At 33.1% G+C, this 24,032-nt stretch overlaps 1 protein-coding gene across 1 annotated transcript; it reads right to left on the minus strand.

Annotated features, from left to right (window-relative positions):
- Nucleotides 1-957: 957 nt before the first annotated feature.
- On the minus strand, nucleotides 958-16,905 carry LOC145159276 (wall-associated receptor kinase-like 6). Its single transcript, XM_079078214.1, has 2 exons — nucleotides 16,051-16,905; nucleotides 958-2,222 (listed from the first exon to the last, which is right to left on the minus strand). Exons 1-2 carry the CDS (start codon nucleotides 16,865-16,867, stop codon nucleotides 1,495-1,497), a joined length of 1,545 nt encoding a protein of 514 aa, XP_078934340.1. The 5' UTR covers nucleotides 16,868-16,905; the 3' UTR covers nucleotides 958-1,494.
- Nucleotides 16,906-24,032: the final 7,127 nt, after the last annotated feature.

Here is a 24,032-nt window from a genome sequence, read left to right on the forward strand (position 1 = left end):
TGCAAGCCTTTCAAATATTGAAAGTGCTTCACCTATGTGGCATACAATTTGGACAAGGTGGCATTGCAAATAATTTTGAAAGACCTTGGTGTGGATGCTCTAAGAATTGTGTTTTATGTAATAAAAAAAACTTTTATTATATTATATATTTTATTTCTTAAATTATAAATTCATATATAATATATTAAGAATTTTTTGATTAATTAAATAGTTGTAGATGTGGCAGTGAGGACCACTTTTGAAAGATGAGTGTTATTGCACTGATGTGAGTAGTCATTGCAAAGCTAATGTGACACAATTGAAAGATTAGTGACATTGCAATGATGTGGATGACCTTATGTTAAAGACTTCATAGTTATGATCACCTCAGAATAAAACATTCAAAGAAAAAATCATATTCAAATCTTACGTGTTTCAATTTTGGAATGACCCGTCTTTAAAAAAAGAAGACGTTATGTTACTAAAATCAATTTAATACTTTACTACAATAATAGATTTGGTGTAAATCTTACGAAAATTTCAATTTTAATGACTAGTTTCCATAAGTTTATAGATCTAGCTATTTGAATTCATATAATATTCAAATATCAAACAATAACGGTCGGGGATATTTAATTTCTCTAATTTAAATCAAAAGATGTATTTTTCTTAAAATATAAAATAAAATTATGTGGGTGTGAAATCAAAACACATTAATATCCTCTACAAGTCCATTTCGAGAATTTAAAATAATTAATTAAATTTTAATATTTTCACAAATAAACTTATGTAATGTATTAGGAGCCCATTCTAGATACTAATGAAAAGATACATATAACACCATTCTTTTTTTTTTTTAATTTATTTATTAAGAACCAATCAAATTTCAAACAATGGAAACATTATATATATATATATATATATATATATATATATATATATATATATATATATATATATATATATATGACATGAAAGAAGAAAGAGACGCAACATATACTGTACTTTTTGGCCTTCAAACGAATTTATCGATACTAGTAATTAATTAAAAGAAAACATAAGGTTTACCATAACTCATCCACTAGGGTTGTCGCCAACTGTCCATAATGTTCATGTTGATGTTGACTCGCTATATGTTAGCTATACATCATCATGTTGTGTCACATGTCCAAAATTAATTTGATGTGTAGAGGGCACATGTGACACTCTGATTCTTTCTAACTCAGTAGCAACTTCTTTCATTGTTGACCTATTTTTTCCATTGAAGTTCAAGCATCGCGTTACCAAGTTAGTCATAGCCAACAACTCATTCGTAGAACCCTCTTTAACAACCATTACATCAAAAATAGACATCGCACGACCTTCTTCCATGGCTAATATAAAGTATGTAGCCAAATTTCTATTTTCACCAAATCTAGTAAAGGAAATAGGCTTCTCTCTTGTCAAGAGTTCCAATAAAACAACACCAAAACTATACACATCACTCTTTTCAGTGAACTGGCTCGATTGAAAGTACTATGGATCTAAGTAACCAAATGTCCCTTTGACTAAGGTAGTTAAATGAGTTTGATCAGTTGATACAAACCTTGACGTTCCAAAATCAGATACTTTGGCTCTATACTTTTCATCCAAAAGTATATTAGTCGTCTTGACATCCCTATGGTATATCGGAATGGAGGTTGCTGAATCTAAGTAAGAGAGTGCTCCAGCAACCTCTGTAGCAATGTGTAATCTCATTGATAAAGAGATTGAGAACTCACCCGTTTCATCTTGAATAAGGTCATATAACGTATCATTTGAGATGAACTCAGAAACAAGTAGTGGGACCTCGGTCTCTAGGCAACATCCCAATAATTTGACAACATTTCTATGGTTGACCTGTGAGAGAATGACTACCTCATTGATGAACTCTTCTAGTTGGCTTTCATCAACCATCTTTGATTTCTTGATTGCTACGATCCTTCCATCAGCTAACATACCTTTATATACTGTACCTTGACCTCCTCGACCCAAAATTCTATTCTCATTAAAATGGTCGGTGGCCTTCCCCAATTCGTTGGAAGTGAAGAGTATGGTTTTATCAACTAAACCAACATCAGTTGCTTGTTGTTGTTTAAGAAGCAGACCACCATTGCGTTTAAAAAACCTTTGCTTCATTTTCTTGGCTTTAGTTTTCTTGATTATTTGGTACAAAGCATAGCTGATCACCGATAAGAGAAACAACCCCATACTTATACTAACACCTAAAAGAAGGAAAGTATATCATAATTAATAAATTAACATTTGTTCTAAAAAGACCTTTAGCAATTCACATTGATGTAATATTGAGTATACCTCCCACAAAAGATATATCTTAGTCTATTAAATCTTTAAAGTCATCAGTATTTTCTTCGATATCAAACTTATTATTCCGTTATTAAATAGCATAGAAGAATTCTTAGAGAGATTGATTTTTTTTTAATTTTACAAGTAATCCAATTAAAATAAAATAAATAACTATACATAGATAAATAACTTGAAGAACTCTTATAAACAAGAGTTTGATCATTTTAAAAAAACAAACAAAGCAATAATTTCAAATTAAATCCTGGTTAGGTTTTTATATTCTCTGTATATACACTCTACTTATGAAACAGTCTCCATTTAAAAACCCTACAACGACATCTATAGGAAATCCGACTAACGCCGATCAACGATAGAGCAATGCTAGATCAGATCGAGATAATAGAAGAAATAATAGGTGTGAGTGGTGATTTCAGAATGCCAAGAAGAGAAACACAAACAATAATCATGAGCTACAAAATAACACGAAATAAAGAAGGTCAATGAAACAAAAGGGAATCAAAACGAAAAATAGTGGGGATAAATGAATCAAATCATTTCTAAAGGTTCTTAGAGGGAATAAGAGAGAAATTGTTAGAAAAAGAAGTCAAGTTGCTTCAAGAACGATCACAAATGAGTCTAGGGACCTGTTAACCATCCCAGACTCGATTTGTGTCATCGTGGATAATGATAGAGAGGTGTATTTTATTGCTAACATGTTCAAGATTTGAAAAAAGCAAGGATATGAACATATTATGATGAAGTACATCAGAGGAACATGAGTGTGCTTGGAATTTAAATCTAAAACTGAATGTGCTAACTTTAAAAAAATGATGATGTTACTTGTATTTTACATAATTGAAGCCATCAATGATCAACTTTATAATTCAAGAACATTTGGTGCGATTGGAAATATAAGGTCTTCTGTTATGTGCATGGAAGTCACGTGCATTTGAGATGGTGATGAGATTGTTTTACTAATGACGATCAACAATATAACATGCATGGCTAATGGTCATGTTTGTATTCAACCAAAGTTAAGAATATAATCCTGGAAATTGTTAATATTTCGATTAATGAGATTGAGCATCATGTAAGGGTAAGATATATCTTTTTATTACAAGTATCACTTTCTTTCTATACTTCGAGAAGTATATGCTTCTTGTAATTTTGTGGTCAGTCGATGACATTAGGCAAGTCGTGTATATATAGTGATAGACACACTTGCATACTCTTGTATTTCCTTACATTTATACATTTGTACTCTCTAACCTTTTCCTAATCAATATGATCTGAAACTTATTATTTACTTGTTGTGTTATTTCATTACATTTGTTTCTGATTCGTATATTAATTGAATAACTCATGGTATCAGGGCAGGGATCTTTCAAGTATTTCGAAGAATTTCTTTCGTCTTACATATCCTAGATCTAAAATTGTTCTTGGATCTAGTTTTTGGATTAGTGTCTAAGTCCATAACTATTTTGGTATGTACTTGACCCGATTATGAGCCTGGTCCTTTTGGGTTGCCTTCACCATAGCAACTTGTAGGATGAATTAAGGAGAGAAAGGTTTAATTATGATTTATTAATATATTATAAGTATAATATATTAAAGGAGAAATCATATTGTTTAATTAATATTAGTCAAGAATTAATTAAGAATTAATTTTGTGGCTAAAAAAGATTAATTAAATTAAGGGGACTGATATTGTAATTATAAGATAGTTACAAAGTTGGGCTTAGGATCCATTAGATGGCAATGGACGAATTCTATATGGAGGTCCATAAAGAAATCGTCCAAGGGCCTTCTGGAATGGTCCATTGGACTGCTTATGGCCTAAGCAGTCAGATTAGGGTTTCCTAGTTGAAAACCCTAATAGCCTACATATATAAAGGATCCCTATGGCCCCAAAAACGTGGCCAAGACTTCCCTTAGGGTTTCTATACGTTTTTGGGTGCTTCTCCACTTCTCCTCTTCATCCTTTTTGTTCTTGGTGTTTGTGACTCCATTAGACGTGCAACACTTGAGGCACTAAGCTTTCTGAAGCCAAGGAATTGATTGTTATTGCTACATAACAATCAAGGTAAGATCTAAACCCTAGTTTATATGTTAATTTGATTACTTGTATGCTAGATCTAGGGTTTGTAAGTCTTGGAAGTTTATTGCATGTTCAAAGTAGAAAAACTAGATCCAAGCAATTAGGGTTGCATGAACACCATAGGATTCCTGTTATGCTCAAAAACCATCACTAGTTTCTGCATTCGATAAACATTTCTTCGGTTTTGGTTGTGATTTTCGATAATGTATTTTGTTCTAATCAATTCATACATATCATATCTTTTTGTCATGGAAAATTCCTCTACTAATACAAATAACATAATGAGTTACACAAATCTTCTTGGTTCTGTAACGAAAACCTAGATGTTATTTCCAGAGCATTATGATCAATGGGATGATCGTATGGAAGAATATCTTAATGGTCTTGATGAAAGTCTTTGGAGTTCACTAACAGATGGTCCTAACGATCCAAGCAAAGTTGCCTTAGTTAGTGTCGCTGAAAGTTCTAAATCGTTGGCGAACACGGAATTAACAATAAAGCAACATGATGAAAGATGATGAGAGAACTACGTGGAGCTTTACCTCCAGTTATCTACGGTTACATCAGAGGATGTAAACCTGGTAAAGAAATTTGGTAAGGCTAAAAGCAAAATTTAAAGGAAGAGAAAGAATAAAGAAAAGCTCAATAACTCAACTTCTCTCAGAATTGAAAGACTTCAAGCAAAAAGAAAGTGTACCTATGGATCTAGCTTTTGATAGATTCTATGATCGGGTGTATCATATGTTAAAGTATGGTGTAGATAGGAGTACTTTGGAGAAAAATATAATGTTCATTCTAGGGTTACGTAAAGAATAGAAAGGAATAAATATTCTTCTGAATTTTGATACATATTCCTTATTTGTACTCTTTAACATTCTCAAAGCATAAAAACATGATGTCAAGGAAATCACTGAAGATAAGGAAGAAGAGGATGAAGAAAATAATGTTAATGATGATGATGAGATATCTTTATTTGATAATTTTTAATCAGTTAGATTAAATTGAATTATCCTTATGAATTTAATAATTAATTTAATTTTAAAGTAACTAAAAGATAATTATAAATTAATTATGTGTTTAAATTGATTAATTAGTTATATGATAATTTAGATAATTGATATTTAAACCTCGTAATTTAAAAATATGTAAAATACACCTTATACTATATACGATTAAAAGTTTAATATTATATGTATGAGACAAGTCAGTCAACCAATAGTAGGCCTCACTCTCGAAGCCATGCTATAAAGGGGGGGGGGGGTGATAACTTCATTTTATTACTTCTTTCCGTAGTTTATTTTCAGTTAAAACCATCTCATTTTAGTTAATCTTCATGCATATTTTCTCTTTTTGTTATTTTTCTCCTTCACCGGGTGCTTTCCAGTCTTTTGAGCTTATTTGCAGGATTTATCGAAGACTTTTTGTTATTGGTGGCTTAGAAGGGTGCGGGACTTATGGAGGCTTGCGGTTTGCTTGTGGATTTGGAGTGGTGCGATTGGGCTTGGTGCTTGCATAAAGAAGAAATCAATTTGGACTTAATTTGTGAGCAAGGATGATGATGAGGCGACGCGGAATCGAGCTACAAGAAAATTGAAGGAGTATTGGATCAATCATTAGAAGGCTTTGGAATGGCACAAATGGGCTCTAAAGAGTTATGCATGTGGGCTGAAGTTGAAGAATTGAAGATTGGGCTAGATTGCATGTTAAATGGCCCAACTCCCACATTCAGCGTGACCCATGCGGTCCGCGTGGACCCATACGCGGTCCGCGTGAATTGTGTTGAGTTGATTCCGGGTTTTGACTTGTTGACTCTATTTGTGGAAGTTTGGTGGGTGGCTTTTGACACCTTTTTGAATCCGGAAATCAGCTCCCTTTTGCTGGAGATTGGAGCTATTGTTGAGGGGCATCACTTGAAGAACATAAACCATTCTCTCTCAAGAAATCTTTGGAAGATTTGAAGGATTTTTGGAAGAATAGTGTAATTTCTTTCCATCTTGCATCTAAGACAATGTTTGGTACCACTAAACTATATTGCTTTTCTTTTACTTTGGCCATGCTTGGCTAAACTTTCATTTGGTTGATTAGGGTTTAACCCATGGATGATTATTTTCTTTGAAGACTTATTATTACATTGGATGAACGAATGCTTGTTTTTGTTGACTAATTTCTTGGTTAAGTAATGGACCTTCAAATTAGTAAGCAACAAATGGTTTATATGTTTGTTTTCATTTCATTTAGGCCATGGAAATGTTTCCTCCATAATGATAATGTAAGCATTTGATTATCTTTTGGACTTGGTAACTCTTATAACTTAAAGCTAATTGATTTTCACAAGATTTTATGCTTCATTGATTTGGTGACTTCAATTAAGGAAATGTGTTAAGAGCTCCTCTAACCATTTTAATTTCTAAGAAGAGTTGAGGCAATTTGTGCTTATGAATTGCTATAGCCAAGTTAAACCAATTCACAAGTGTTATTCCATTAAGTCTAATGATAAGTCAATCATATCATCCATGAGGTGTACCAAAAAATCAACCAATTTTACTTCATTGAATTTAATCCAAACTTTTACTTGTTTACTTGTCATATTTTCATTCTAGCAAGTTTTAATTTTGTCAAACAATCAAAAAGAATTAAACCCCCCATTTTACTTTTAATTTTGTTTTGCAAGTATTTTACAAAGAGATTTACATAGAGATTTAAATTGAACCAATCTCCGTGGATACGATCCCTTTACCACTATACACTATTTTAGTGTGTAATATTTTGGGCATTTATTTTGTTGGCCTCGACAACCACCAGGGGGATAAGGAAACTACCAATAAAATAGATGTTGAATGAGTGTCAATTCTTACCCACCACTCCCTTGCGTGGTGGAGGGTCGTTAGCCAAACGGATTGATATGACATAACCTCTCAAAAGTATGATGCTATACAGTACTAGAATCCACTTTAAAATCCCACTCTAGTCACTTTAGGAAAAATTGGAAATTAGATGCTAATCTATGAAAACACACATCATTTCATTATGAGTCGTTAGTAGACTGTGAGTGGTTAACCAACACACTAGTTTGGTGCTATAAGGATGAAATGATGAAACATGTCGTGTTTATGATTGTTTATGGGATGTGTGTGGTTAACCGACATATCAATGAGAGATTATAAATCGATCGAGGGTGTTTAAGCGGATTTGCATGGTTATTCACATCTTAGTTATGATCCTCAGCATCCCAGTCACAATTGGTAATCACATAATCGAGATTAAACATGTCATTGATAAGATTCAATGAATCTTAAAGATCTAGGAGTTTCATGTGATTGAAATTGGTGAGATGACTCTACCTACCTAAAATAGAATCGAATTTGATTACGGGACCTCTTCAAAGGTCGAATCGAAAATATGGATCCTAGCCTTAATTTAAATTATGGGTTAATAATTAAGGATTAAAATCAACTAACTTGAACTCTCTCTTCTCACAACTTTAGATGTCTTATGAAGATAGAAATGGTCTTCCACGTTCTTATGGAAATGGTTTTCCTCAATCTTATGGAGATGGTCTTCCACATTCGAGTCAAGGTGAAATTGTTTTCCCTTCCTTAGGAAATGGTGGAATTGAACATCGTCCTCTTTTAACTCTTCCACCTCCTCCTCATGTGATTCTCTCAACGTCACGTTTTCCTTGAGTTGAGAAATATGAAACAACTCAAGCCTTGTTGACATGTAAACAAAAAGATGGAAATTATGTGTGTGCGCATGTTCTGAAAATGAAATCGTACATTGACAAATTGGAAAGAACAGGTATCGTAAAGGAGAAAGCTATTGATGTGGTTCTTATCTAGCTTCATGATTCATATGATCAGTTCGTTAAGAATTTTCATATGAGGAATCTCGATGTGAACCTAAATGATTTCACATATATGTTGATGGTTGCTGAAGCAGAAATGCTTAAGAACACAACTAAAGCAAAAATGCTTATAGGGTCTAATCCGAAAGTTTCCATGGACATTGATAATGGAGATATTTGTGATCGAGAAAGATTTCTCTTCCCAATCGAAAGGGATCGGCAAAGGTCAAGCCTTTGAATTGTATGGTAAAGAGAAAGGCTCATTATGAGATCATTCCACATGTTGAACCTAATGAATCCATTTGTTTCTACTACCAATTGAAGGAACAATAGAAGTGAAGCTACCCGAAATAACTGAAAGATCTTCGAGATAGTAAAGTCAGTTTGTATGACTCTACTTCAGCTACATCTATTATCTGATTCCATAAGTTCCTATTCTTAGACTCTTATAGGAAGAAGGAAGCTTAAGAAAAGTGAGCTAAATTTGATCCTGAAAGATGGACTTTGGTCGCATGGTTCAATGGTCAGAATTTGGAGCTACTACTAGAGAGTTAGGATAAATTAATAGATTACTATTAATCTTCAGAGAAGTTTAGAAATATAGTTTTCATTTCATGCATTGTAAGGACAACTTCAAATTTTCATTGTATTTCAAATAAAAGCGAAGTTTTGGTATACGTAGTTGCCTTATCTTATTTCCTTGCAATGGAATTAATGAAAGTGTTGGTTATGTTTCTAATAATAGAAGTATTAATTGTGGATTTGATTCTTATGATATCGCTTGTGGTATTGTCATAATTGACCAAGTGAAAAGAAATCTCATCACCAACTGGACAGATACTTGGTGGTGTATAAGTCGTATTGTATAATATATGAGAATTTTGTTCATTGGAAAATTATGACTTAATTCATTATTCACATGCTTATGTGAGGCAAGTGAATGATCAATGGATGTAGTACATGTTGGTATGAACTATTCAGATCCACCACAAGGGAGGATAGCTCTTTTTTTTCATGATTCACTGATGTTTCAGTAAATATGGTATTGTTTATAAGATTAAACAAAATTCTAATACTTTTGAAAAGATTCAAAGAGTAATAGAACGAATAGAAGCATATATTAGGCAGAAAGATAAAAGATTCTCCAATCTAAAAATCAAGGAGAGTGCTTTAGTATCATGTTTTGTGATCATCGTGGTAATTGTGTAATTTTATCACAATTAATCCTCCAATAAAGTCTTAGTGCAATTGTATGGATAAGAAAAGGAATTGAACATTGTTGGAAATGGTTCGATCATAGATGATTCATGCTTCATTCCAATAAAGTTTTAGAGTCGTTCTCTAGTAACTATGAATGGTATCTTGAAACTCAAACTAATAAGCATGATAACGCCTCGTAATATGTGGAGTAATAATATTTTGTTAATCTAACACATTTAGAATTGGAGTTTTGATGTTTTTCGTTGATCAAGAAACAAAAGATAAACTGAGTCCTATTCTATGAAGTGTTTCCACATGACTTTTGAATGTTTGTTTTAGCTCGTCAAGGAATGTCTCTTGAGAGAAAACTCACATGTCAAGAAGGTAGTGGGAGTCATGTTGATCTTGATTATGCAAGAGTCGATTGTCAATGATCATTTTAGTTATCACTAGCACATGACCAGAGGTTGAAAACCTGTTGTGTTTAATTGACATTCTTTCGGTGCACTTCCAGTTTAGTTGGAAATGCTTATGAGTTCTATGTTTTACATTTAATTGCAAAAGAAAAACACGTTGGTCAGTGAAAGTACACTGATCAATATGGGTGGGCTGCTAACAACATGCAAACACTGGTGGGCTATTAAGCAGCCAGAAGGCAAGATATTAAAATAATAGCAAAGTTCAGTCCATGAAGGAAAATTGATTCTGAATTTGGTTTGTCTAAACCTTGTCTTATGACTATAGGGTGGAAATGATAGATCCACTTGGACGGGAATGTATGCACCTTTAAATCTAGGTGGCAAAAGGTTTCCCTCTAATTCATGAAAATGATTATGAAGGAATACTTTCGCTGATAGATTTTAAGGATCTGATAAAGATCGATATGGATATTGGTTGTATCAATTGCATTCTCAAATTCACAATATGATTTTAACACCTCTCTTCATATTTTGAATTGTGAGGAATGGTCATGAATTATTTAAACTTTCAGGAGATACGTTGATCATGTCTTGAAAGAGTTTGAACACATACACTATCCAGATAAAGTGCATAAGCTTAAGAAGGCTAATTAGAGGCTCGGCAAAGCATTGCAAAATAATAATCTGCACTTCCATGAGAAAGTCAAAAGGTATTGATTTCTAGAAGTCTTTTTGAGTATGGGTCAAAGCTAGTGGGAGCGTAATTGTTATGTTTGGCATTGCATGTTGACAATACTATTCGTAGGAAATAATGTTTCTAGTGTGCAAGTTGCAAAGTTAAGAAATTGTTTCGATATTATGGACTAAAGGGAGAGAGAACTCACACTTCGTTACGAATATAAAGGTTTAGATTGTATAATTTAATAGAACTTAGTCAAATACATATATGAATGACATGTTGAAATGTTTCAAAATTGGATATTTTATATATGGAAATATTATAGCAAGGAATTGAACATATATTGGACCCTTGTAATAATGAGTCGAGCCTCATATGCTTCGGATATAGGATCGATTACATATGCTATAATATTTGATTATTCTATTTATCAAATGCTTTTAGCATTATGTGAAACATGATTAGGATTGCATGTGACTAAAGTTGTCAAACAACTATCAAGAACGTTCTAAGGTTTTACCAAAGAATTGGTTGCTTGTGGACTGTTGGAAGTATGTTACTAGGACGAACCATAGTGACACGTTCTGGATTGAGATGATTTTTGGTCATATGAGAATATGGAAATGGCTCCATCATGGGAGATGCTTGTGAAATCTACAAGTGAGTTGGAAACTTTAATGCAAAGATGTGTACCTTGAAATTGAGACTTCATAACCATGGAATTGTTCTGAGTAACAAGTTCCAATGGAACATTCTGTAATACTGAAGGTTGAGTCTATGAATTTAGAACCTCAGCATCACAGAAAGACAATACATGAAATTTCACTACATTATAAATAATGATAAGAATTTGGAATTAGGAAATGAGCATCATTGGAATAGTGTCTAGTGGATCTATTCACAAAGGAAGGACCATAGAGAGGCATAATATGCATGTTCATAACATAGACATGACTAATGTTATCTAATTCAAATGATTAGTTGATTAATCGAAAAATTATACAATGAATAAATTCGTAATTACTATGGTGATTAAACAATTGGAATTATTTATATTCATTAAGTTTGAAACCATAGATAATTAATTTATTATTGTGTTTCACTTTGTATGTTTACTTCCCAGAGTAATTTTAAGATTATTCAAAATTTCACAGTCGCTCATACTTTTGGAAGTAAGTAGTGAATTAAGTCTATCAAGAATTGATTATAGATTGTCGATTAAGGTTAAGACATTGCAATTGGAATTACTATGATATTCATGAGTACTTTGAAAATAGATATTTTAAGTATTGGATAAACTCGTGCTTAGAGATTACTTCATGGTTTTTATCACAAGTAATTTTGAGATGATAATATCTACTATTCTTAAGCGGAGATATATATCTCGTAGTTTACGAAGCAGCTGTGCGTTTCTTTACCCAAACACATCTCGTAACTAGGTGCTAAAAAGAGTAATTCCATGCAAGATTTGGTTAGTAAAATGTATGACTATATAGTCAAAGTAATTTGTTCCTTTTTCCTTAACAGGAATAATGATATCTTTGGGTCCCTCGATGATTCGTTGCCGACATCTGAAGTGCTTGGCCGAGCTCAGACTAAATTGATGTTTTCAATTAGTAGTTTGAATTTAGTCGTCATAAATCAGGAAACCGAGAAACAAAATCTTGGACTATGAGATTGATTTTAATCCATGTTTATCGCCCATACAATATCTTGTAGAACGAAAGAATAGTTGATCACTTATCTTAGGGTCAATGTTTGATTTGAGTCAGAGTTAGGCAGTGGCTTTGGAAAGCACTCTTTGCTGTTTAGTTTAAGGTCAATACTTGCAATTGTAGTTACAGATTTATCCAAGTGGGAGACTATTGCATTAAGGTGTCTAAGGCAGTAACTAAATTGCTATATTTTTGTAATTAGAAGCAAAACCCTTTTTGGGTTGCCCTAATAACTAGAACTTGATTAGAATGAAATTTATAGAGAGATGTCGATTTATTAGACTATTATATGATTAAAAAACTAATTGAAAAGTATGAGGAAATGATTTATTAATATATTATATGATTAATATATTAATTAGAAATAAACAGTTGGTTTGTTAATTTATTATGTGCTTAATAAATTAATGTGAGATCAATTGTTAATAATTATTTTTTTTAATTTATATGATTAATAAATTAATGAGAAATCAATTAGAACTAATTAATTATTAATCAAAAATATCTGGAATTAATTTGGGATTATTTGGAATTAATTAGAGGTGTAAGGGATGAATTGTAATTGTTCATAGTTGAGCAAAGAAAGAGAATTCTAGAGCCTACCATCAAGGTGGACAGTTTTGGGAGCCTTTACAGGGTTTCCAGAAGACTCCCAGATGATAATAAGGAAACGATTTGAATTAAGATTAAATATTTTATTTTATCATTCAAATCTTGCTTTGTTCGTAAGTTAGCTAAACTATAAATAGGACCCATTAGGATCTCAAATTTGTTCATACTCTTCCAAGGAAGATAATCTGGCCGAAAATCTCCTCCTTCCTCTCTCATATTGTGTTCTAGTTCTAGAGTTTGGATGTGAGCCATTAGAGGCATCATCCTTTTGGTAATAAGTTTTCCAACTACATTACAAGGAGATTGAAGTGATTTGCTTACTACAACAAATCGAAGGTATGTAACCCTAATACCATGATTTTGATTATACTAGGGTTTATGCTAGGTTTAGTTATCCATTGGATGTTGCTATCAAGGTGTATAACATATATCTTTTGTAGGATGCATGTACTCTATTAATAGCTAATTGTTTTCTGTATTTTACAATATTGTTTCCTATAAAACCCAACAATATGATCCAAAATAAGATGATTTAAAATATATATGATTCAATTTTTTTATCCAACATGTTTATGATCTTTAATTTGTTAAAATCTAAAAATATTTTGATTCAAATATATTTTTTACCCTTAATTATATCTTTTATGATTCAAAATTAGATAATTCAAAATATATAATGATCCAAAATTTATTTTTCAACAAAACTTTATTTAATTGGGTATATTATTGATCCAAAATTATATAATTCAAAAATAATATGGTCCAAAATATTATGATTCAAAATTTATGATAGAAAAATGATATGATTATGAAAATAGTATGAACGGAAACAATATCATGGTTAATATTTTTCTTATTTAAATCTTTTATAAATGTTAAAAATTAAAATCTCGAACCGATATTTAGTTCAAAAATATGAAATAATAAAAATACATATAAATAAATAAAAAATACAAAAAAAAACACTGGTAACTTCAAATATGCAGTAAAGACATTAAAAAATCAAAAAATAAATAAAAAAATAAAAATTAAAAAAATTAAAAATAAGAAAATGAAAAAAAACAAAAAAAAATTAAAAATCTTAAAACCATATATATATATATATATATATATATATATATATATATATATATATATATATATACACACACACACACACACATACACACATACAACTTTTTTTTTAAATATAAAAAAAATTAAAACTCACTTAAATGACGTTTTATGAACATTCGTTGCACGTGATTAAATCATCGAGACTGTATTATCACGAGCGTGTGTCGCATGCGAACGTGTCACATCCAAGTATTATGTTTGACATTTGTGCTCTTGATGAAGTGAGTGATTGAGAATTTTTGTCGCAGTACTCAACATTTTTTGAATTTTCATCGGATCCACACCCACTTCGTGAAGAACACAAATTAATTTTTCACACAGATATAGAGTTTTCATTTCCTTGGTTTAATAGTATGAATTTGAAAGTTGTGATTAAATAGTTAAGGATAACACTTGATTGGAACCGAACGAGCGCTAACAGAAACAAAGTTTTTATACAAAAACAGTCTCAGATCTAGTTTGACTTTCAAATCGGTATCCCATTATACGACTGCTATTAAACAATAATCATAATTTTGATTAAATAATTATAGTACATTTTAGTTGTCTTTTACAAAGTTCGAAACATGGATTAAAATTGCCTTCCTATTTTTTCTTGGAACGGCATATAATATATTCATATAATATATTCATGACTCAAATGTTATATGAGAGTTGAATCCATAACCTTTTAGTTGAAAGGGTCGTTCATTACAGTCCAGTCAAAAGCCTTTTGTTTATTAAAATTGTCTTTCTAAATAAAAATATTAATATTTCACGAGGAAGTTAAACATAGTGCTTGATCAACCATTGTTTAACAACTATTGATATAATACCGCAAATATACTTACTTTTAACAAATATTTGATCAAATATTAAAAAACTTTGAGTAAATTACACGAATGGTCCCTATGGTTTAGGGTAATTTGCGTGTTTGGTCCCTAACTTATTTTTTTAACTCGGAAGGTCCCTACTGTTTGTTTTTGTTACGTGTATGGTCCCTGTCTTACCTAAAAAGACTATTTTTGCCTTTGATTTTTTAATTTATTTAAATAAACACACCTCCAACCCCACCCCACCCCCTCACCTTACCTTACATAACCCACTATTTTCCCTATTTAAATAATAGTCTTTTTAGGTAAGACAGGGACCAAGCGCGTAACAAAAACAAACAGTAGGGACCAAGAGCGTAACAAAAACAAACAGTAGGGACTTTTCGAGTTAAAAAAATAAGTTAGGGACCAAGCGTGCAAATTACCCAAACCATAGGGACCATTCGCGTAATTTACTCAAAAACTTTTAGATTGGAAAAAGTTTGAGTAAATTACACGAATGTTCCTTATGGTTTGGGGTAATTTGCACGTTTGGTTCCTAACTTATTATTTTTAATTCAGAAAGTTTCTACTGTTTGTTTTTGTTACGCGCTTGGTTCTTACTGTTTGTGTTTGTTGCGCTTGATCCCTATCTTACATAAAAAGACTATTATTAATGATGGGGTATGTAAGGTAAAGTGAGGGGGGGGGGGGGTAGGGTTGAGAGTGTGTTTATTTAACAAAATTAAAAAAATAAAGGTCAAAATAGTCATTTTAGGTAAGACAGAGACCAAACATGTAACAAAAATAAACAGTAGGGACTATCTGAGTTACAAAAATAAATTAGGGACCAAACACATAAATTACCGTAAACCATAGGGACCATTCATGTAATTTACTCAAAAAGTTTTAAACAAATATTAGATCAAATATTAAAAAACTTTTAGTTGTCATAACAAAAGCTTGAACTATATTTTATTAAATTCTAACATCAAATCATAAAAAAAGTTAATGATACTAATACATGAACCCTGGTTGCATTTAAAACACGTGTGTTTAACTAAGGGTGGTTGACGAGCTAGGTTAATATGTTTTACTTTTTAGGTTATTGAACATTAGTTAGGTTATTATCTCAAAAGTAAAACATATTAAGTTTCTCACCGGAAAATGAAATGTTTTAATCAATTTTTAGATTTTATAAAAAATAAAGAGAAAGTAGAAGGAAAATAAAAAGCCGACAAAGAACATATAGTGATTAAGAGAACAGCTTACCCAGAGTGACACCTATTTTTTTGCTCCTTCCGTAAATATAACAACTCGTACCCGAGGTCGCGTCAACATTTATGGAACAATACCCTCCCTTGATTTCACACCATTTGCATTCTGGCGAACTTATATCTCCGGATGTTGAATAAATCAAAGAAAGTGTTATCGGAACATAAATGTTGTCCCCATCAATAGATTGTCGAGGAAAGCCTTTTTCAAAGTATGCACTGTTCATGAAGAAGGCAGTCCCACAGCTTCCATCTCCAGCCGGCCTTTCCAACCTAGTTCGATTCAAGTTAAACGATTCGAGATAATAAGAAAACGTATTTTGGCAACAACCGACTCCAAAGCAGTTGTTTCTGTCACTAACAGTTTTTTTGCGACAAATCGTTGAACAACCGGCGACAATACTCCCACTCTTTGTCACGTTAGAATAAATATTGCCACATTCCTTAACGAAGAAGCTGTTGTCGTACACCGAAATAGCAAAGGGACTCTGGTCACTTAGGACAAGAGTGCTATTCTGCATTGAATTCTCGCAATCAAAAGTCATGGATACGTTAACAATGACATCTCCGGTCGAGCTTGCATGCAAGACCTCCACGTTGTTGAGTGCAGTTAGATATGGTATCGAGGAGTTACAGTCAACATTGTACCATTTGTTCAGAAAACAATTTCTTCCAATCCCAAAAGGGAATGGAATCAAGATCCCTCCGCACGTATCATTGCATCCTTTTTTGCTGATGCTCTTGGCTTTTGTTAATGTTGTTGTTCTTGTTAAGGAGATCAAGATAAGTAGATGCAAAACTCGAAAGACCTGCATTTTCTTTTTAACAATAACGATTGAAGGCTTTGAAGAAAGAAAACTATAAGTCAATTTATGTGCTCCAGGGTGGTGCCTGATTTGATTATTTTATGGAGAAATTTTATTCTTAGTTGACTTTGTGTCATATTTTTGCCATTCTAAAATCAAGTGGCTGATATTTTTTATGTATATGTTTTGGAATATTAGACTAAATCAAATGCGTAAAACTAATATTGCCGCTGAATAGAAAACTAAAATAAGAAACTATTATTGTCGAATTAGCAACTACCATTTCGTACTAAACATATTTAATTTAGAGAAAATTAAATATCTTTATATTTTTTGTTCCTACAAATCCTTCCATCCAATTAAATAGTAACATATATAACATTTAATATTCATTTAATGATATTTTAGTATAGAGAGAAATTAAATTACTTCCTATCTTTTATGTCTACAAATATTCATACCTACTAAAATTATGACAAATCATCATTCAATTTAATTTTATTTGATATATCATAATATAGTTTTAATGAGTTAGTTAAAAAAAATATGAAATGATGATGGTTGTCATAATTTCATTGAGTAAGAACATTTGTAGGCATAAAAAGTAGAAATAAATTTAATTTCTCTTTAGCAACTACCATTGGATAGGAAGATTTTTAGGAACAAAAGTAGGATGATATTTAATCACCCATTTATTTATATAGAAAATCAATAAATTAGCTAAAAGGGGATATATAACAAAACATCCAACATTTTTTACTTTTATAAAACTAACCATGAATTTTACACACCAGAAAGGTAAGAAAGTGTGTAAGTCCCAAAATTAGCTTGATGTATCAATCAGATCCACTTGATGGTGCGGAATCACAGTCAAGTGGATGATCCAAGATAGAATGGAGAAGAAGAAGAGGAACTTGATGAATCTCTATGAATTAATAATAAGAATGATGCTCCACATAAGATTCACACACACACACACACACACTTATTCTCTCTAACTTTCTCTCTCTACTCAACAATGACTTCCCTTTTTGATATGCCCCCCCCCCTTTTTTTTCTCATATGCACTCTAGCCTCACCTAACTCTCATTTCTCACACTATATATATATATGGACCTAAGGCCAAGCCCAAAATACAAGGCCTTGACCGAAAACCCATTAGTTGACCGAAAACACATGCGTTTTCGGTCCAAGCTATAAATAAACCATAATATTTTCGGCCCAAGACTAAAAACAATAAATGCTTAGAAAAGCAAAGTATAAACCATATTTTTGACCTAAAAATCTCCCCCTTGGTTTATAACTTTCTTTTCTTTTGACCCAACAAACTCCCCTAGGTTTGTAGCTTGCCTTTCTCGTAAATCTTCACTTAGAGCTTGGATTCAGCGTTAATCTTTAAATTCTTCACAACTTCAAGATGAACATATGAATCTTCTATGTGAGTGACTTCATCTTGAGCAGTTGGGCTTTTCTTCAAAATTTGACATTGAACACACGTTGAGTGTGGAAGCTTCATGTAGAGATTCTTGAAAATCAACACTTTCAGCTTGAGAATCTTCAGAGAGAGTGACAGAGAATGAATCTTCTGGATCACTTCAGCAGGTATATAGATAGCAACAAATTGACTGAGGAGGCTTCAATGCAATCTGTCACATAATCTTCAAGTACAACTTCACCTTGCTTCTGGGGTTGAAAGATTGTACGTTGAAAGAATAATATTCATTTCTTGTTCCTTCGAATGAGAATCCTTCGACAATCACGGATGAAGCTTTGGCTCAGAAAATGTCGATACAATCTCCATGAGTCTCATCTACATCTGAATTCACTTTTCAAGATAAATAAAAATTTGAGATAAAAAGAAAACTAAAAGAAAACTTAACACACAATATTTTTTGGATTTTTTTTATATTTTTTGGAAAAATAAAACAGAAACAAAAATATTTTTGGATTTTTGAAATTTCTGAAAAAGAAATAAAACAGAAATAACACTATTTTTGGATTTTTAATTTTTCAATTTTCTGATTTTTGTTTATTTTTTAAAATTTTAATTCCCCCCCTTTAATTTGTGCATAGAAGAAAACTATGAACAAATATAACAGAAACAAAAATAATAACAAACTTTAAGACTGATTCGGGATCAAAGTTGTCAAACAATTCAATATCGTTTATTAGCACACACTTGCATGTTTAGATTTGGTCAATCACCAGTATTGTGGTCCACTTAAACACGAAGGATGTTGACAAATTGGACATATAATAAGTGACAAGACATTTCACCTATATTCCTATATGAACCATTTAGCTGACGACGACCAAGGATATTATTGTCCACTTAAATTCAGCAGCGAGATCTACATAAAACCTTTAAATTGTTCAATTTTAGATGCACTAGAACGTGTTTCCCACTTCCTGATATACCCCGGTAATCAAGAACTTCCAAAGAACTCCTTACTTTAGGTGAGTATTCAATTATTAGGAAAGAAGTCAAATATAGAGATGCATATGTTGTATCCTAGGTCGGATCTCTTCCAATCACATAGAGGGAACAACATATGATTAACATAGATAGAGGGATAGAGAAGTAGAAGGATGCATATGCTGTGTCCCAGGTCGGATCTTTCGATCACGTAGAGGGGACAACATATGACTAACAGATAGAAAGAATTGCCTAGATAAGGAGGTGCATAGAAATAGAGTTGCATATGTTGCATTCCAGGTCGGATATCTTCCAATCACGCAGAAGAGGCAACATATGACTGACAGATAGAAAGCAAGAAAACAATTTCCTACAGAACTACTTTATCAGAATCCCCCAGTCACCCTATCAATATCAGAATTAAGGACATGAGTCCATACATTGAGGAAATGTTAAACCACGATTCTAGATACATAAGACTTTAGTGTATCCTGCAAGTTCCCATGTTTATCTCACTGCTCAATCTACCCGAGCGTCGTATTGTCAGACCAAATAGAACTATCTAAGTCCACAATGTAAAGTCCTTTCATTGTCAATCTACGTCTAGTCCTTGTAAATCATTCTTGCCTACCAGCGCATTAAACATAGAGTCTAAACAATTTAGCTTCAGTGCATTACACAAATCACAAATTACCATTTAGCACTAGACTTCATATCACTTCCCAAATGATTACCTACAGACAAACCACCATTAGAACATATTTTTGTGTTTTTGATTTTTCTTAATTAATTTTTTTTTGTATTTTGATTTCTCCCCCATAAATTGAGCACGGGGAAGAAATAAATAAATGCGCAAAATTAAACAGAAATTTGTCTTTGAAACGAATCATTTTAAGAAAAACTCAGGAGCATCAAAAGAATTCAAACCGAAAGTCAGCAATTGAAGACGCAAGAAGCAACGAATTCAGCCTTAGCTGTGTTTCAATCTCAGAACAGATCTGGAAATTCTTCACATCGTTAAGCACAAACCCCATTTGTGATCCTCTTCCTTCTTCCTTTCCCGCAAAGGATACATACTATTACTTTTAAGTTCTGAATGTTTTACAGTTGAGAGATGCCTCCTATCATGTGCGTGGAGCAGCCACTATCAACAAACCAAAGTATGATGATATGCCTCTATAACTGCTCCAGTACAGAGCGGGATCAGTTGGTCTTTGGAACCCAGTCCATTTTGAAATTGGGTTAACCTTTGTGATCTATGCAAGGTACTCTCTCCCATGACATATCCTACTTATCACAAATAGAAGATGAAGAAATATTAGAATCATTAGAAGATTTGGGAGAGTGAACCTTCGGTACCCATCTATAGTCGGGTTTAACCCATTTCTTGTTCGATCGGATGGATGCCTTATCACTTGCTTTTGAACTTGAAGTCGTTTTTCGAGATGACTTTAACTTAACCGGTCTTGTTTTCACTGGAGCATCTCTTCAGCTTGGCTTCTTAGCCGACATTTCCTTCTTGACCTTGGGAGATGGATTCTTGGCCTTGGGAGTTGAATTCTTGCTCTTCTTGGCATTCCAGTCGCCATTTCGCGATTGTGATCTTGAATGATTTCCTTTGGAGAATCTTCCTCTTGGCACGTTCTGCCATCCTTGTGCATAGTAGGGAACATATGCGCGATTTGGACAATTTTTGGCAATGTGTCGAGGTGTTCCACAGTGGAAGCAAATATGTTTCTTCAATTGGAAGTCATTTATGCCTGTCCCTGGAAGCACACCCTTGCCTTGTCTCTGATTGTTCCCACATGCACACTTACAGCAAGCAGTTTGGTTCGCTTGTTTTGATGGCCTGTATTTATCAACAACAGGTTGATTAGAAGCAACTGAGTTAGAAGCAATAGACTCAAAGTTCAAGGAAACATTGGTTTGACAGTCAACATAATCAACAAAACTAGGATTAGTTCTGTTCTCCTTGTCCTCATCTTCCACTACTTTACCTGCACATGAAGTAGAATAATTAGAATCCTTCACCTCAACACCCTCAGTTTGGCCTGATTATTCAGTCTGAACTGAAGCTGGTTCAGGGAGTGGGCCATACTGAGCAGGTGTCTCTACCTTATTGGTTTCAAGGGGTGGGGTATAGTTGTCATTGAAGGGAGGTGGAACACTCTTATACCCTAGAACCTTGGTTTGATTATCTTTGAATTTTAATTGTTTTTCTATCATGGACGCAACTATCTTACTCGAGATATCAAACTTTCTGAAATTAAAATCTGCATTTTCAAACTTATTTTTCAATGAGTCAAGCTCAGCAGTCAAGTCAGCAAGTTGTTTCTTAAGATAGTCATAATTCACACATTTGTTGCTATATTCTTCTTGAAGTTTTCTAAAGTCCTTGGTTTTGGCCTCTAGTTGTGATTTTAAGGGTTTTTGGGCCTTCCTAAATGTATATCCTTCATATTTAAGGTCCTCAACTTTCCTTTTTAGTAAATCATATTGATCACAATAAAGTTTAATTTTTGCTTCACAAGATTGAGAACATGAAACTTCATTGACTTTTGTGTTTGAGGAACGCATTGTTTACCAAAAATACCATTTGACTTGAAACCAAGAAAGTCAACCTTAAAAGTTAAATTTAAAAAGTCAAACTTAAAGTCAAACTTAAAGTCAAACCGAAAAGCTTAAAGTGAAAATTTGAAGGTTAAACGAGAAAGTCAAAGTTTAAAGTCAAAGGTCAAACTTGAAAGTCAAAGTCAAATTTTAAGGTCAAAAGTCAATTTAGGAAGTCAAAAATCAAAAGTCAAAGCTTTGGGTTGAAAATGAAACTTTAAAATTTTAAAAATTGATTTCTGGGCCAAAATTGTAAAAAATCCGAAATTCGAAACCGAAATTGCGAAGCTATATGATTTAATCAGGGAAGATGTTAAACATCTGGCTTGCTAGATCGATTGGTAAGGGAGTGGGTTGAGTGTGGGAGAGACCCGGGTTCGATCCTTGCTCCCACCAAGATCCTTTTATTTATTCGCTGCTGACTGAACTAGACCACACGCGCGAGCTGTTGACCGCACACATGGGCCGAAAACCTGCTGGCCGAGAACGCGAGGACCTAACGCCTGCTAGGCCGAAAACGTCCGAACCGAAAACGTAACGAGGCCGAACACGTGCTGGAACTGCTGGCCGAACACATGCGGAATGTCCGAAGCTGAAAACGCTGCTGGGCCGAAAATACGAAGCAAACATGTGTACTGCAAACCGACGGATGCTCCACCGAAAATCCAAGACACTCCACCGCAAACAGTCGTGGTTTACAGCCGAAAACAGTTGTGGTTTACAACCGAAAATGGGTTTACTGCCTAAGTGTTTACAGCTCAAGGGCTTACATCCGAAAACACCCACTTTTTGCCAAAAACACGATTTTTCAACTTTTTAGCTCCAAAACTCGATCAAAAAGTCGTTTTTATGAAAACACGAAGAACAAACCCCTAATATTTTGTCAAAAACTATCCAAAAACGCAAAATCCTTCAGGAAAAAGTGCAAAAACGCTCCAGATCTTGCCAAAAAGATTGATACAATCCAAGCTCTGAAACCAACTGTAAGTCCCAAAATTAGCTTGATGTATCAATCAGATCCACTTGATGGTGCGGAATCCCAATAAAGTGAATGATGCAAGATAGAACGGAGAAGAAGAATAAGAAGAAGAAGAAGAATTTGATGAATCTCTATAAATTGATAATAAGAATGATGCTCCACATATGATTCACACACACACACTCTTCTTCTCTCTAACTTTCTCTCTCTACTCAACAATGGCTTCCCTTTTTGATATGGTCCCCCCTTTTCTCATATGCACTCTAGCCTCACCTAACTCTCATTTCTCACACTATATATATGGACCTAAGGCCAAGCCCAAAATACAAGGCCTTGACTGAAAACCCATTAGTTGACGGAAAACACATGCGTTTTCGGTCCAAGCTATAAACCAATAATATTTTTGGCACAAGAATAAAAACAATAAATGCTTAGAAAAGCAAAGTATAAAGCATATTTTTGACCCAACAAAATCGGTGGCTATTATTGGGTTTCCGGCAGGATCAAATGTTGGTAATCTTCTACTCAACATGGCGATTACAAATAGGCAGAAGGTGTCTCGAAATAAGAAGGTTTAGGGTTTTTTATCGTATTGGAGATGATGACAAACGTAATAAGCATAATGACTACATGCGATCAGTAAGTAACATCACAACTAGCATTTATGTTACTAACTGTTCGGCCTCTCTTAATAGCATGGATTTTAAAAAGAAATGTGAAAAGTATGGATCAGTGGTGGATGTTTTTATTTCCAAGAAACTCTTGAAACTTGGGAAACGATTTGGTTTTATCAGGTTCATTAGGGTTAAAGATATGGTTGCTCTTACCTATAATATATGCTCTATTTGGATGGGTTCTTATAAGTTGTTTGCTTCTTCTGAAATTCACCCTCTTTCATATTATTCTCGTCTAATTATAAAGGAATCTTCTTTCCCTCAATACAAAGAAGAAGCCAATAAAAGAAATTCTCATGCTACTTATGCTAGTGTTGTCTTGCCCAAGGATAAGTATGTGGTTACCAAAGTTTCTGATGATATCATGCAATTAAACTCTATTGATTTTATTCTTGATCTTAAATTTTCTAATACGGTGGTATTAGGAAGAGTTAAAGAATTTTCCATGTTGCATGTTTTGGAGAATATGTGCAAAGGTTAAGGTTTTCCTGATGT

Source organism: Lactuca virosa, chromosome 2 (genome assembly GCF_052849685.1).
Source record: "Lactuca virosa cultivar CGN04683 chromosome 2, Lactuca_virosa_CGN04683_v6, whole genome shotgun sequence".
In the NCBI taxonomy this organism is placed as follows: Eukaryota; Viridiplantae; Streptophyta; class Magnoliopsida; order Asterales; family Asteraceae; genus Lactuca; species Lactuca virosa.

Bases quoted from the DNA above. Each gene is read 5' to 3' on its own strand.
- LOC145159276 (XM_079078214.1), bottom strand. From the start codon at position 16,867: ATGCAGGTCTTTCGAGTTTTGCATCTACTTATCTTGATCTCCTTAACA. The intron at 2,223-16,050 runs GTAAGCTGTTCT...TCCTTCTTTTAG, and splicing joins AAAAATAGGTGTCACTCTGG to GTGTTAGTATAAGTATGGGG.